The following is a 12763-nucleotide window of genomic DNA, read 5'->3' as shown; positions in this document are numbered from 1 at the left end:
GAACCCCAGTAGTGAGAGGACAAGGATCAGACACAGATCCTCTCCAAGTTACCCGGTAGGTGCGGTCTTTAAGGTAGGAAGAGAAAGAGCGAGTGCAGTGCCTGAGATCCCCAGGTCCTGAAGAGAAGAGATCAGGATCTGGTGGTTCACGGTGTCAAATGCTGCAGAAAGGTCGAGAAGGATAAGGACAGAGGAGAGAGGCTGCTCTAGCAGTGTGAAGCTGCTCAGAGACAGCCAGGAGGGCAGTCTCTGTCGAGTGGCCGGCCTTGAATCCAGACTGGTGAGGGTCAAGAAGGTTGTTACTGTGGAGATAGGAGGACACTTGGCTCAAGATAGCTCGCTCCAGAGTTTTGGAGAGAAAAGGAAGAAGAGAGACCGGTCTGTAGTTGCTGACTTCAGACGGGTCGAGCGTGGGTTTCTTCAGGAGAGGGTTGACTCTCGCCTCCTTCAGAGAGTTAGGGAAACAGCCAGTTGAGAGGGAGCTGTTAATAAGATGGGTGAGGAAGGTCAGAAGGTCAGGAGCAATAGCCTGGAGAATGGGAGACGGACGGGGTCAAGGGCGCAGGTGGTCGGTCGGGCGGAGGTCACCAAGCTAAGAACTTGATTGGGAGACAAGGGGTGAAAGAGGAAGAGAGGGGATGAAGAAGTTAGTGTTGGTGAGGTGATAGAAGATGGATTTGTAAAGGAGGAGCGTATGTCGTCTATCTTGTTTGTAAAGTAGTCGACAAAGTGGCTCGGCAAAAGGGTGGAAGGAGGAGGGGACAGGGGGGATCAAGGAGGTTGGAAAAGATAGAGAAGAGTTTTTTGGGGTTAGAGAAGGAAGACTGAATTTTGGTCAGGTAGAACGAGCTTTTGGCTGCAGAGATAGAGGAAGAGAAGGAGGAGAGGAGATTGATAGAAGAGCAAGTCTTCCGCTTGATTCGATTGCGCCATTTTCTTTCCGCCGCAGGGTGGCTCTCTCGGCGCACCGAGTCCGACAACCACGGAGCCGGAGAGGATTTCCGAACCGGTCGTGTCTTAAAAGGACAAAGAGAATCAAGAGATGAAGACAGGGAAGAGAGGAGAGTGTCTGCGGCAGAGTTAGGATGCATGAGTGAGAAGCAGTCAGTTGAGGGGAGAGCAGATAGGACAGAGGAGGCAAGAGAGGAGGGACAGAGGGTGCGAATGTTGCGGCGTACAGGTGCAGAGTCTGTAGATATGGGTGGGTTGTCAGTACCAGAGAGCGAGAGAGTAAGAGATGAAGAAGTGGTCAGAGACATGGAGAGGAGTCACAGTGAGGTTAGAGGTAGAGCAGTTTCTTGTGAAAATGTAGTCAAGGTGGTTGCCGGCTTTGTGAGTAGGAGGGGAGGGACTGAGTGAGAGGTTAAAGGAAGACAATAAGAGTAAGAGATCACATGACTTCTCTGTCTGGATGTTAAAGTCACCCAGAAGGATGAGCGGGGGGCCGTGTTCCGCAAAGTTCGATAGGAGGACGTCTAGGCCGACCAAGAAATCTGCCAAAGAACCAGGGGGACGGTAGAGAACAACAATGTGAAGTTGGACCGGATGAGTAACGGTCACCGCATGAAACTCAAAAGTCAGTGGGATGAAGAGTGGAAGCGGGTAGGGACAGAAACACCATGTGGGTGAGATGAGTAAACCTGTACCTCCACCCCGACCAGAGGGTCTGGGTGTGTGGCTAAAGGAGAAGGCAGAGGAGAGAGCAGCCGGGGTAGACGTGTTGTCTACTGTGATCCAGGTCTCAGTGAGAGCCAGGAAGTCAAGCGACTGCTCCACAGCAAAGCCAGAGATGAAGTCGGCCTTGCGGTTGGCTGACTGACAGTTCCAGAGGCCTCCTGTAACCAGGTGCTGGGTGTGAGTAGAACGGGTAGGAAGGATAACAGAGGAGGGGTTCCGGTACATGAATGAGCGAGTCCTATAGTAACTACGAGTAGAGGTACGCACAGGGATGGAAAAAACACACATATTCAAAAATGGGGAAATACTCAGCCACCCCCGAAGACTCCAACGGAAGACTCCTATGTCTTTGTTCTCCGAGTCTTGACTCCAACGGAAGACTCCTATGTCTTTGTTCTCCGAGTCTTGACTCCAACGGAAGACTCCTATGTCTTTGTTCTCCGAGTCTTGACTCCAACGGAAGACTCCTATGTCTTTGTCCTCCGAGTCTTGACTCCAACGGAAGACTCCTATGTCTTTGTCCTCCGAGTCTTGACTCCAACGGAAGACTCCTATGTCTTTGTCCTCCGAGTCTTCGTCCGATGAGTCACACTGACGCTACAGCTGACGCGAAAAACCCCACCCGGTTATGAGCCCAAGTTAGTGCCAATTACCTCCAGCCGCGTTGACACCGCCCCTTGGCTTTTGGTATTCAAATGACACTCAATAGAAACCAGGTGATGATCGCTCGTCCAATCAGTGAAGATTCAGGTGTCGGAACACAGGACACACCTCTCTACCAAAACAACTCCTTAAAACAGGACAGACTAACAATCTAGCAGCTTTAATCAACAAATACAACAGTAACTTTAGCAGATAAAACTAGTTTAAAGAAGATACTTAGCAGGATCCAAGTAGTCAGTAGTCTCGCCTCACAGGTAGAAAATGCACATCATATCATGATGTCTTTCAACCTAACCTTATTTATTGCACACCATCCAGTCTTCGACTTATATTTCTAAAGGGGAACCGAACTCGGTGGAAGGCTTCCAATGCATTATCCCTATTATGTAAAGTAGTGGAAAGAATATTGGTGAACTTGTGGAGATTGTTTACCCAGGATCCTCGTCTAAAATGTAACTGAATCAGTGCAATGCATCTCATATGCCTTCTGCAAATAAGGATTTTTATTTTACTTTTGTGGAAGAGGTTGTCAAATTTACTGGGAGAGTGCCAATGGTAATTTTGGAGTTTAGCGTACATTCTGTGTAATAAATATTTTTCCCGCAGAATGCAAGGTGTCTATAAAACTTGCTTGCACGAGCTATAAAGCAGCCAAACTTTCAGGTCATCACAATTTATAGTTTTTGTTCTCATGCTTCGCCCAGACCATGTGTCACAGCTGCTGATTGGACCCTCTACAGTATGAATAATAGATTATTACATGGAGAAGCATTCATATTTAAAGCTCCTCAGAGAAAAGTATCCATTGTGGACTTCATTAGCGGCTTTCTATAAGGATGTGAATATATTTTAGATACACATACATATGTATTGATATCTTATAAGTATGCCATGTAGGTGCCTATTGGCTATATAGGAAAGTGTGTTCTATTATATCCACTACCGTTCAAAATTTTGGGGTCACTTAGAAATGTCTTTATTTTTCAAAGAAAAGCACTGTTTTTTCAATAAAGATAACATTAATCAAAAATACACTCTATACATTGTTAATGTGGTAAATGACTATTCTAGGTGGAAACGTCTGGTTTCTAATGAAATATCTCCATAGGTGTATAGAGGCCCATTTCCATCAACTATCACTCCAGTGTTCTAATGGTACATTGTGTTTGCTAATCGCCTTAGAAGACTAATATCTGATTAGAAAACCCTTGTGCAATGATGTTAGCACAGCTGAAAACAGTTATGCTGGTGATATAAGCTATACAACTGGCCTTCCTTTGAGCTTGAAGTTTGTAGAACAAAATTAATACTTCAAATATTAATCATTATTTCTAACCTTGTCAATGTCTTGACTATATGTTCTATGAAATGTTCAATTATTTGATAAATAAAAGTGTGAGTTTTCATGGAAGACACGAAATTGTCTGGGTGACCCCAAACTTTTGAACGGTCGTGTATATCTATATTTTTCTATTCTAAATAAAAACCTGATTGTTGTTGAATGTTTGTCAAGACAAAAGACCAGTAAAGCCTCATGAGCAGCTCTACAACCTGGATCAATATGTCTCATCAGGCTCGGGCTCACAGCAGAGCTCTACCTGTTATGAAAGTCTCTGGCCCACAGGAGTCATCGGTATTGAGACACATCTAGGTTTAAGTCGATTGTGTGAAGTCACTTCATCAAAGGTGTCTTTGTGTCCGTGTTTACAGGAGGAGTTGGAGATGCAGTTGGCTGTGGACCGTGAGGAGCAGGTCCAGCGCACCACCATAGTGGAGCAGGAGAGAAGAGACAGAGAGTTAGCCATGAGGATCGCTCAGAGTGAGGCTGAGCTCATCACTGAGGAGAGCCAGATGGACGCAAGCCTGCGCAGGTATACGAACAGCACACCTCTGATGTACACTGTGCACAGTAAACAAACAGCCTGACCAATAACCTCCACGTGAAACAGAATGTCCTTTTGACCGCAACACGCGTGTATAACTGCATTTCTTCCTGTTGCTGTGTTTTCTCCCAGTGGCAAGTCTTTTTCAGATCTTCCTATCTCTTCATCCTCAGTCAGAACCATGTAAGATACGGACACAGGTTTCTGTAACTGCCCAAATCCAAGTTTACCTCACCCAAACAATAATCACTCTCTCCCTCGCTGTCTGTCTTGTCCTCCGTCGTAGTTATACGCCTGACTTCCTCAAGATTACACCAGCAATGCAAAGCCAAATCAAGATCCTTTGATTTTAAGAAATCCACAGTCAAATTTAGATGTCTTGAATGTCTTGTCATGAATCATAACATGTGCAATTTAGAGGATGATTATGAGTGATAATTGCTGAGTCAAAGATGAAGACGGCACACCAAATTAGAAATGAGAGCTGGATCAGAATGCGCAGTATCTGACGTCTTTGTTTCTCGGATCTCAATTGGCTGTGCATGCGTCTGCAGTTGATACCGATGGTCTGTGTCCTCTGCAATGCTGGTGCACAGAACAAGCTCATGCGCTTTAATGTCTGTTTGATTCCTCTGATTCTGACATTTATTGTTCTGTTAGGTGTTCATGTCTTCACAGATCCATGTGTAGTTTAGATGTAGTCTTAGGAATTACACAAGACGTTTTGTCGTACGAACTAACTCTGAAGCGATGCTAATTCCCAGGAGTTTAGCTGATTTGGAAGAATATTGAGAACCAGTTCCCAACCACATAGTGCAGATATATATTTACTTGTCCTCCCAATGAAAAAATGCCTCCTCATTTATAAGAAAATACCTATTTGATTATAGGGAATAAAAGAGTTCCAATGTAAATAACCCAGTGAACAAGAATAAATAAAGCCTGCGAGCACAAACTGTTACACGTATAGCACTACGGTCTGCCCTGATGCAGGAAACCAAGTGGAAAGATGTTCTTTAATATTCACTCCAGCTACTCCCACAATCACCCTCAATCAGAGAAGTTAAGTGATAAGTTAAAAAAGGCCTAAAGACCAGAGTTTCTGACATTATCTGATTTGCATTAAGTCATGGAAGGATCCAAAAGCCAACCCTCAATCAGCAAAGTTAAGACAGCCAAGAAGATTCAAAAGGGCTGAAGACCAGAGCCTCTGGCTGAATATGCTAAAACGAGGATCAGAACACCCTGAGTGTGCAATTTCCCAATTCTCTAAAGCTTCAGAGAAAGAGCGTCGTCACACCCTGATTGGTCAAGTGGGTAAAGGAACCAAGCTGCACTCGATTCTTGATGAGGAGCCATTGCCCACACTCTGCAAGTGATCTGAGTAACTCTCCAATCAACTCAGGGGAATCGAGACATTCAGCCAAAATGAATTGGGAAAAGGAAAAGGACAGCAAGTACCAAAGAATGGGGGACTGCTACTTCAAGTTAACTAAACATCTACTGGGGTAACTTCATTTGCAATAATGGTGTCAGTGACTTCAATTAAGACAACTGATATGTTCCAATTGTTCTTATCAGAATCAGAATCAGTTTTGGTATTACACAGCACAACAAATTTGTTGAATTTGTCTTCTCTGTGCTTGTCACAAAACTTACACAACACACACACAAAACAAACAAACAAACAAGAGAACAGACAAAACAAGAACAAAAGAAGTAAAAGTAAGTAACTATATATACAAGAAGAAGAAAAGAAGAGAAGAGAGAAGAGAAGGGATAATATATATATATACAGTGGTTATTTTAGTAGTGAGGCAATGAGGGGAAGAAACTGTTTTTGTGTATCACTGCTATAACATGTGTGATGGAATATATTTACAAAGATCGATTTTTTTTTAAACTATATGTATTCCCTAATGTTAAAAGAACAGAATGAACTCAGCCCTAGTGTTGACATACTCCAAGTTATGCAGCCCAACATGCTGGACTGTTCCCATGGTTACCTATAGTTGTAAGTATGACTTGTCCCCAGGCCTGAAGGCTGCCTCCAGCTACCAGCTCATCGTTCCACTTATTGACTGCAACCAATGTAACATAAGCATGAAAGCATGGTGGAATGAGCAAGCTATTGCTCGCTAGCTAACTAGCCAGCTGCTCAAATAGAACAACGTAATGCTTTATCGACACATTGGTGTCACATCGTAAGGAAACAACATCGCTATTACCAGATAATCAATCATTAACCCCAATGCATTCGATTTTATTTTCTGATAGTCTGGTAGCTTGATTTCATATCAATTTCAATCATGAAATGTAATTTTTTATATATTTGGAGGAACACAATGAAATCAAAGTCCAGTTATATCATTTAGTTTATGGCTTGAAAAACAAGTTTACCTGTGCACTTACTCTTTAATGTACCTTTCACACGAGCCCATCCACTATTCCCTAAATAATAGACACACATGGTAGTTTAGATGTTGGGCACTTCACCCTGAGTGAGGAGGGTGATTCTATTTCCATAAAGCCAGGAGAAGTTCTCTGGAAGCCTGCTGGTCCGGTGAGCACACAATTACATTTGATCCTATTGGCTGGAATGGTGTCAGGGCGGGCTCAATCATCCATGGGGCCTTGTTGCATGTCTGCTCCTAACGCTGTGACTCACCTGACCTCTGGAAACCAAATGGAGATCTGTTGCAGGAAGTAAACTCCAAAGGTCATGTTACCTTTTACGTGTGCACACCACTGAGCATGAATGCAATAAAGCGTGCGTGCAGTAGAACTTTTTACACTGGCTGGTATTGCTGGACCACCTACTGACAAAAGATAAAGCTCTGGTCACCGCTTCCACGTGAGCCTTCAGCCCTGGTTCCTCTCCATCACACCCACATGTCTCAGCCACACCCACCGTGATCCTGAATCATCGTTCTAGTCGGAATGAATCATAAATGCTCGTTGTAATCTGGCTGATGATTTGTTCCTCTACAAATCCTCTACTCTGAGACGTGAGCCGCGATGCCGACTGTAAATAGAGGAGGTAAATCCCGCGCGTGATTTAATTAGCAGCCTCAACTCAGCAGGGAAGCTGGAGACCCGGCTGACGTGAGCTCAGACTTCATGCAGCAGTCATTTAAGTTGCTGAAATTCTGCCTCGTATCATTCATACCATTCAGCCCTGAGCCATTCCACCTTCGTTTTAAATCATCTCTTATTCCTGTTTAAATAAGCGAGGGGAAAAAAACACACGTAGTGCCACTCGTAAGCTAGCATGGCAAGTTTTACCATGAGAAGAACATTGCATAATTGACATAAGTGGAGTTGAAACATACTCGTGGACTCCCCGGCTGACCGACCCCTAATGCAAATTTAATCGGCTGAGACGATGAGGAGCTCGAAAAGAAAAGAGAGGCATCTGTTTTAATTTCTCACTAAGGGGGATGAACTTAATCAATGTTTCGATCCAGTGTAATTACACATCAAATGTTACTCTTGCTGCTGTGTTCCTCCTCTTCTTTTAGAAATTGCCACCTCCCTGATTGTAAAACTTGAATTATATGCAGCGTTGAAAAATGAGCAACGTCAAACCTCCCACCTTGTCCCAGATGTCTTCACACGCTCCTTCTTTTTCTTTTTTCTGTCTCTCAACCCCACCCACGTTCATCTGTTCCTTGCCTACAGGGGTCCTCAAGTGCAGGCGACTAAAGCTGCTGCCGGTGTGAAAAAGTACGACCTCAGCAAGTGGAAGTATGCTGAGCTGCGAGATGTCATCAATACCTCCTGTGGTGAGACGAGAGCGAGTTCAGCATGACGTCGCCAGTATCGACTAAGCTGAGTGTGTGTGTGCACTGAACCAGACTTTACAAACGGATTAAGGTGGTGGAGCTCCTGATGCAATGCATAATATAACTAGAACGGGCACTCTGTAGAGCGCATACCTTTGCAAATCACAAGATTGGGCATTGAATTATGAACATTTTGGCATTAGTTGCATGCCAATTGGATAGAAATTGACCGTGCTATGGTAAAAAAAATGATTTTGACCTATCCATGACCTTGACCTTTGACCCGATTGATCCCAAAATCTAATCAAATGGTTCCCGGATAATAACCAATCATCCCACCAAATGTCATGCGATTCGTTTTAAACTTTTTTTGTTATGCGAATAACACGCATACAAATAAATAAATAAATACACGGCGATCAAAACATTACCTTCCGCATTTTCAATGCGAAGGTAACTACTGCCCCTCCTTCATCCCAAATGTATTTACAGTTCTCAGCCCCCACATTAAATAATTGAGCAGCAGCTCATGTTTTGGTTCCCCAGAAACATTTTCATCCGCGGTCATTTCGCTCTCCCGTAATTTATTGAACCGCCAAAGTGTTAAAACGCTGATGCTGCAGCTTGGACACAAGATATCTTGCCTGAAATATCAAAAGACCAATCTGAGGATGTTCCCACAGCTGCTACAACTCATCGTCATGCTTTTTTTTGGGGGGGGGTTGAAAGGGGAAATTAGCACCATCAATCCCCTTCCCATTCATTCCCAGCCAACCCTCTCCTTAGTCAGCATGAACAGCAGATCGACGCCTTTCTGCCGTTACACTTGGCAATGCCTTTCTAATTGCCCCCGTATACCCTACTCTGATCTGAGTTATCCACTTGGATATCCCCTGTGGGATTCCAAAGACATCTGGCTAATTTGTCAAACCCATTTTCTTCGATGTTCCTGGTGGTGATACCAAAAAGCCCAAGCCCAACTGATTTCAGCCTAATGTTCACCGAAATGACTCGATGCTGCCGATTGTATATTTCCATTGCTTTATAGGGAATATCACACACTGCGAGCCCCTAAACTCCTCATTATAATGTGTTATATTTTGAGCCGAAAGGGACACGTCACCGCAACTTGAAAAATACATATTGTTTTCTATTCCCTGTGCTACATATCAGAATAGATTGTTTTGGTGCGAGTTGCCGAGTCTCGATGGTAATGGCCACTTGTCTTCCCTCTCTCCGATATAATGGGACTAAAATGCTGCTATATAGTGCTCGAAGCGCCCCCAAAAACACATATAAGAAATGCAACATCTCTTTCCAGAAATCCATTCAACATAAAGCCGGTGGTTAGCTTAGCTTAGCATAAAGGCTGTAAATTCCTGTCCGTCTTTGCTCATTGCAATTGTTTGAGCCCTCACTACCGTCACGTTGCGTGGACAGACATCGAGCTGCTGGCGGCCTGCAGAGAGGAGTTCCACCGCCGGCTGAAGGTCTATCACGCATGGAAGTCCAAGAACAAGAGGCGTACCGATGACGGGAGCGATCAGAGGGCTCCCAAATCTGTCACTGACTACGGTGAGTGGAGAGAGTATTCCCACCGTCGTTCTTTTGCTTTACCGTGCACACCTCACCTCAGAAACATGAAGTTACAGGTGACGTGTGTTTATTTTCCCCTCTTGTGCCTCCCGCTGACAGTGGCAGGAAAACAATGACGAAATAACCTTCCCGCGTTGCCTAACATTCAATTAGCCGACGAGACGCCAGGGCCTGAAAGTGCAGCTGCCTTCCGTCTCGAAATATCTCTTGTAATTAGAAAGTAACTGCCAGCCATGCCTCGCCGGGTTCAGTAGCTGATAATATTCCATTTTCAATTAAGTTTAATTCAGTTTATTTGTATCGCCCAATTTCACAAATTACAAATTTGTCTCGGAGTGCTTTACAATCTGTACACATAGACATCCCTGTCCCAAAACCTCACATCGGATCAGGAAAAACTCCCAAATAACCCTTCAGGGGGAAAAAGGGAAGAAACCTTCAGGAGAGCAACAGAGGAGGATCCCTCTCCAGGATGGAGAGAACAATAGAACAATAGATGTCATGTGACCAGAAGGAATCATCACGTAGTTACAACACATTCAATGAATATGACAGAGTGTATGAATTGTTCTTGGAGGCATATTCCACGACGATATGACCGCTTACTGCTTCGCTCATTTCATTCTCAACTCAACCGAGCATGCTCTGTGCCACAAACACACTCAAATGTTATTTAGCTGCTTCAAATATTGGGTTGATTAGATTCACCGTTGCTTCAACTTTTTCTTTCGCTGTGATAGCTCCTGAAAGCTGTGCTTTGTTTGCCTCATACTTGAATCCTCGTTGGTCTTATCAAGAACATTTCATAAGAGGCTAAAAGCTGTTTACCATTTGATGTTTACAGTATTTGGTCATTTCTTGGGTCTTTTTGGATATTGTACGTTTTGAAAGCATTATACTTTGTTTTCTGCCCCCCTCAGCCTGAACTGTGTGGATGTTATATGGTCATTTAAGACCCAGTGACAGCTGCTTTGTTGTGTACTCTGGAGATAACGACAATCTAAAAATAATATCTTAATATTCACACTCTCACTTGCAGCTGAACAAAACCCAGCTCCACCGATGGCGGCCCAGCATCAGGAAGTGGCCATGAATCGCCAGCAGCGATATTTCCGCATTCCTTTCATCCGCCCGGCAGACCAGTACAAAGACCCGCAGAATAAGAAGAAGGGCTGGTGGTACGCCCACTTCGATGGTCCCTGGATAGCCAGACAGATGGAGCTTCACCCAGACAAACGACCTATTGTGTTGGTTGCAGGTCGGCAGCTTTTGCTTTTTTTTCTATCGTAACAGAGAGATCATCTCTAGAAGATCCTGCTCATGCAATGCAACTTCATATTATTATTTTATTGTTGATTGAAATGTATTTTTATTTCTTCAATTTGTCAGTTCATCTTTCCGTTCAGTGGTTCTTGATATTTTTTGTCTTGAGAGCAATTAAAAAGAAGCAATCTTTATTTGTGACCTTTTCAGATAGTTGAATTGTAAGCATATATTAGAAACAGAATCATGAAAGCATCTTGTGGAAAAATGAAAAGCGCAGAGAAAAGTGTATTTACATCAAACATATTTTGTGTGTGTCTTTAATTATCGTTTGAGGGCAATGCTGCTTTAGTCTATACAAGGTCAGAGAAGAGTAACAGAAATAGCTTCCAGTTAATGTTTAATCTTACAAATAAAAATAAAAAAATCAAAGCAGCAACAACTGTAGATTATGTTCATAACTGTTTTAGTACTTTTCTATGCTTTATATACCGGAGTTAGGTGAGTAAATGTACAGTAAAAGGATAACTCACGAAGGATACGTTTCCATAAAGCTCCGTCCTTATTGTTCTCCCCTCAGGGAAAGACGACATGGAGATGTGTGAACTGAGTCTGGAGGAGACAGGTCTGACCAGGAAGAGGGGGGCAGAGGTCCTGCCCAGGCAGTTTGAAGAAATCTGGGAACGCTGCGATGGAATTCAGTACCTCAAGAAAGCCATTGAGAAGAAGCAGGCCCGCCCCACATACGCCACCGCCATGCTTCAGAGTCTCCTCAAGTGAAGCCCAGCAGCGAGATAATCATCCTGAAACAATGTCCCCGACACAGACTTACAAACGGAAGCATGCACATTCAAGGGCGGCGCGGTGTACCTGCGGTTTGTGGGATGAAAAGAAGTAGCCGCAGAGAAAGATGCCCCCGATGCGATCTTACTGTAGGCACTCAGTGTTTCATCTCCTTTTTAAATACCTGTATGTTCTATGTTTTCACTTTTTATATCTTTTATTTTGCGGTGTAATACCTTATTGGTCTAATGTTAGCATTTCTGTCTTCTTCATAATCAATGCTTGAATTGGAAATCCCACTGTGAGGCCTTAAATTGTAATACCACTGCACTACAGCCAGGAGGTCTTAAATAACTAATCTTGATATTAACCGGAAACCTTAATTGTCTCCGATAGGGACTGTAAATTAGATTTGATTTGATTTCTGAGAAAATATCTTGATTTAATCGTGTCATCCTCTATTGTCTTCTGTATATTAAGGCTCTAATCTAATTACTATTATACTGTATTTCAAGTTATTATATATATACATTTTCAAGAAAGATTAATTAATTTAAAGAAGTCCTGGGTTTTGTCTTTTTTTCCATGTATGTTCCTGCTGTGTAAGAAGCTAACTGTTAAAATCCTTGTAAAGGGAACCTTTTTTTGTATTGTTGTTCATTTGTTACGCAAGAGTGGAAATCTAGAAGTTAGTGGTTGTGTTTGCAGTTCGGTTGTTTTGGGGTTGTTCTACAGATAATAATGTAATTTGTGTGTGTATTTTAGTGTGTGCGTGTGTATCCATGTATTATTTTATTAGGCTGATTACTTGACTTTAGTGTTGATTCGATGTTGAATTGAGTCATCTCATTGACCAATCATGCTCTACCTTTAGTTACAGTTGGTTCACTTATTAACTAAAAAGTTTAGTAGTCGGCTGTAACTAATGATTCACTTTTAAAATGAAATCTGGTTATATGTGTACCTTCACACTGGAATACTGTAGAAAATAAATGTACGACCTCATGTTCATGATTGCTTTTTCTCACTGCGTTAGTATCAATAACCGACCGAGCGAGTGAGCTCAGCATCGTCAGCGCTCTGCATACTGATCGGGTTTTACGGATGAGATAC

The 12763-nt window shown here is 43.1% G+C and overlaps 1 protein-coding gene across 3 annotated transcripts in view; it reads left to right on the top strand.

Annotated features, from left to right (window-relative positions):
* myo6b (myosin VIb) overlaps nt 1–12655 on the top strand; it is a 41124-nt gene extending 28469 nt beyond the window's left edge. For 2 of the 3 annotated variants that reach the window (XM_056425536.1, XM_056425537.1), the window contains exons 28-33: nt 4051–4211; nt 4356–4406; nt 7905–8008; nt 9449–9583; nt 10644–10862; nt 11448–12655. In XM_056425536.1, coding sequence (XP_056281511.1) covers nt 4051–4211; nt 4356–4406; nt 7905–8008; nt 9449–9583; nt 10644–10862; nt 11448–11647 — 870 coding nt within the window. In that variant the 3' untranslated portion in view covers nt 11648–12655. The remainder of the gene's footprint in view (nt 1–4050; nt 4212–4355; nt 4407–7904; nt 8009–9448; nt 9584–10643; nt 10863–11447) is intronic. The other variant, XM_056425538.1, reaches the window with a different exon arrangement.
* Nucleotides 12656–12763: the final 108 nt, after the last annotated feature.

Source organism: Pseudoliparis swirei, chromosome 11 (genome assembly GCF_029220125.1).
Source record: "Pseudoliparis swirei isolate HS2019 ecotype Mariana Trench chromosome 11, NWPU_hadal_v1, whole genome shotgun sequence".
Classification (NCBI taxonomy): Eukaryota; Metazoa; Chordata; class Actinopteri; order Perciformes; family Liparidae; genus Pseudoliparis; species Pseudoliparis swirei.
The sequence above is the reverse complement of the archived record's forward strand: the minus strand, read 5'-3'. Positions and strand labels throughout refer to the sequence as shown.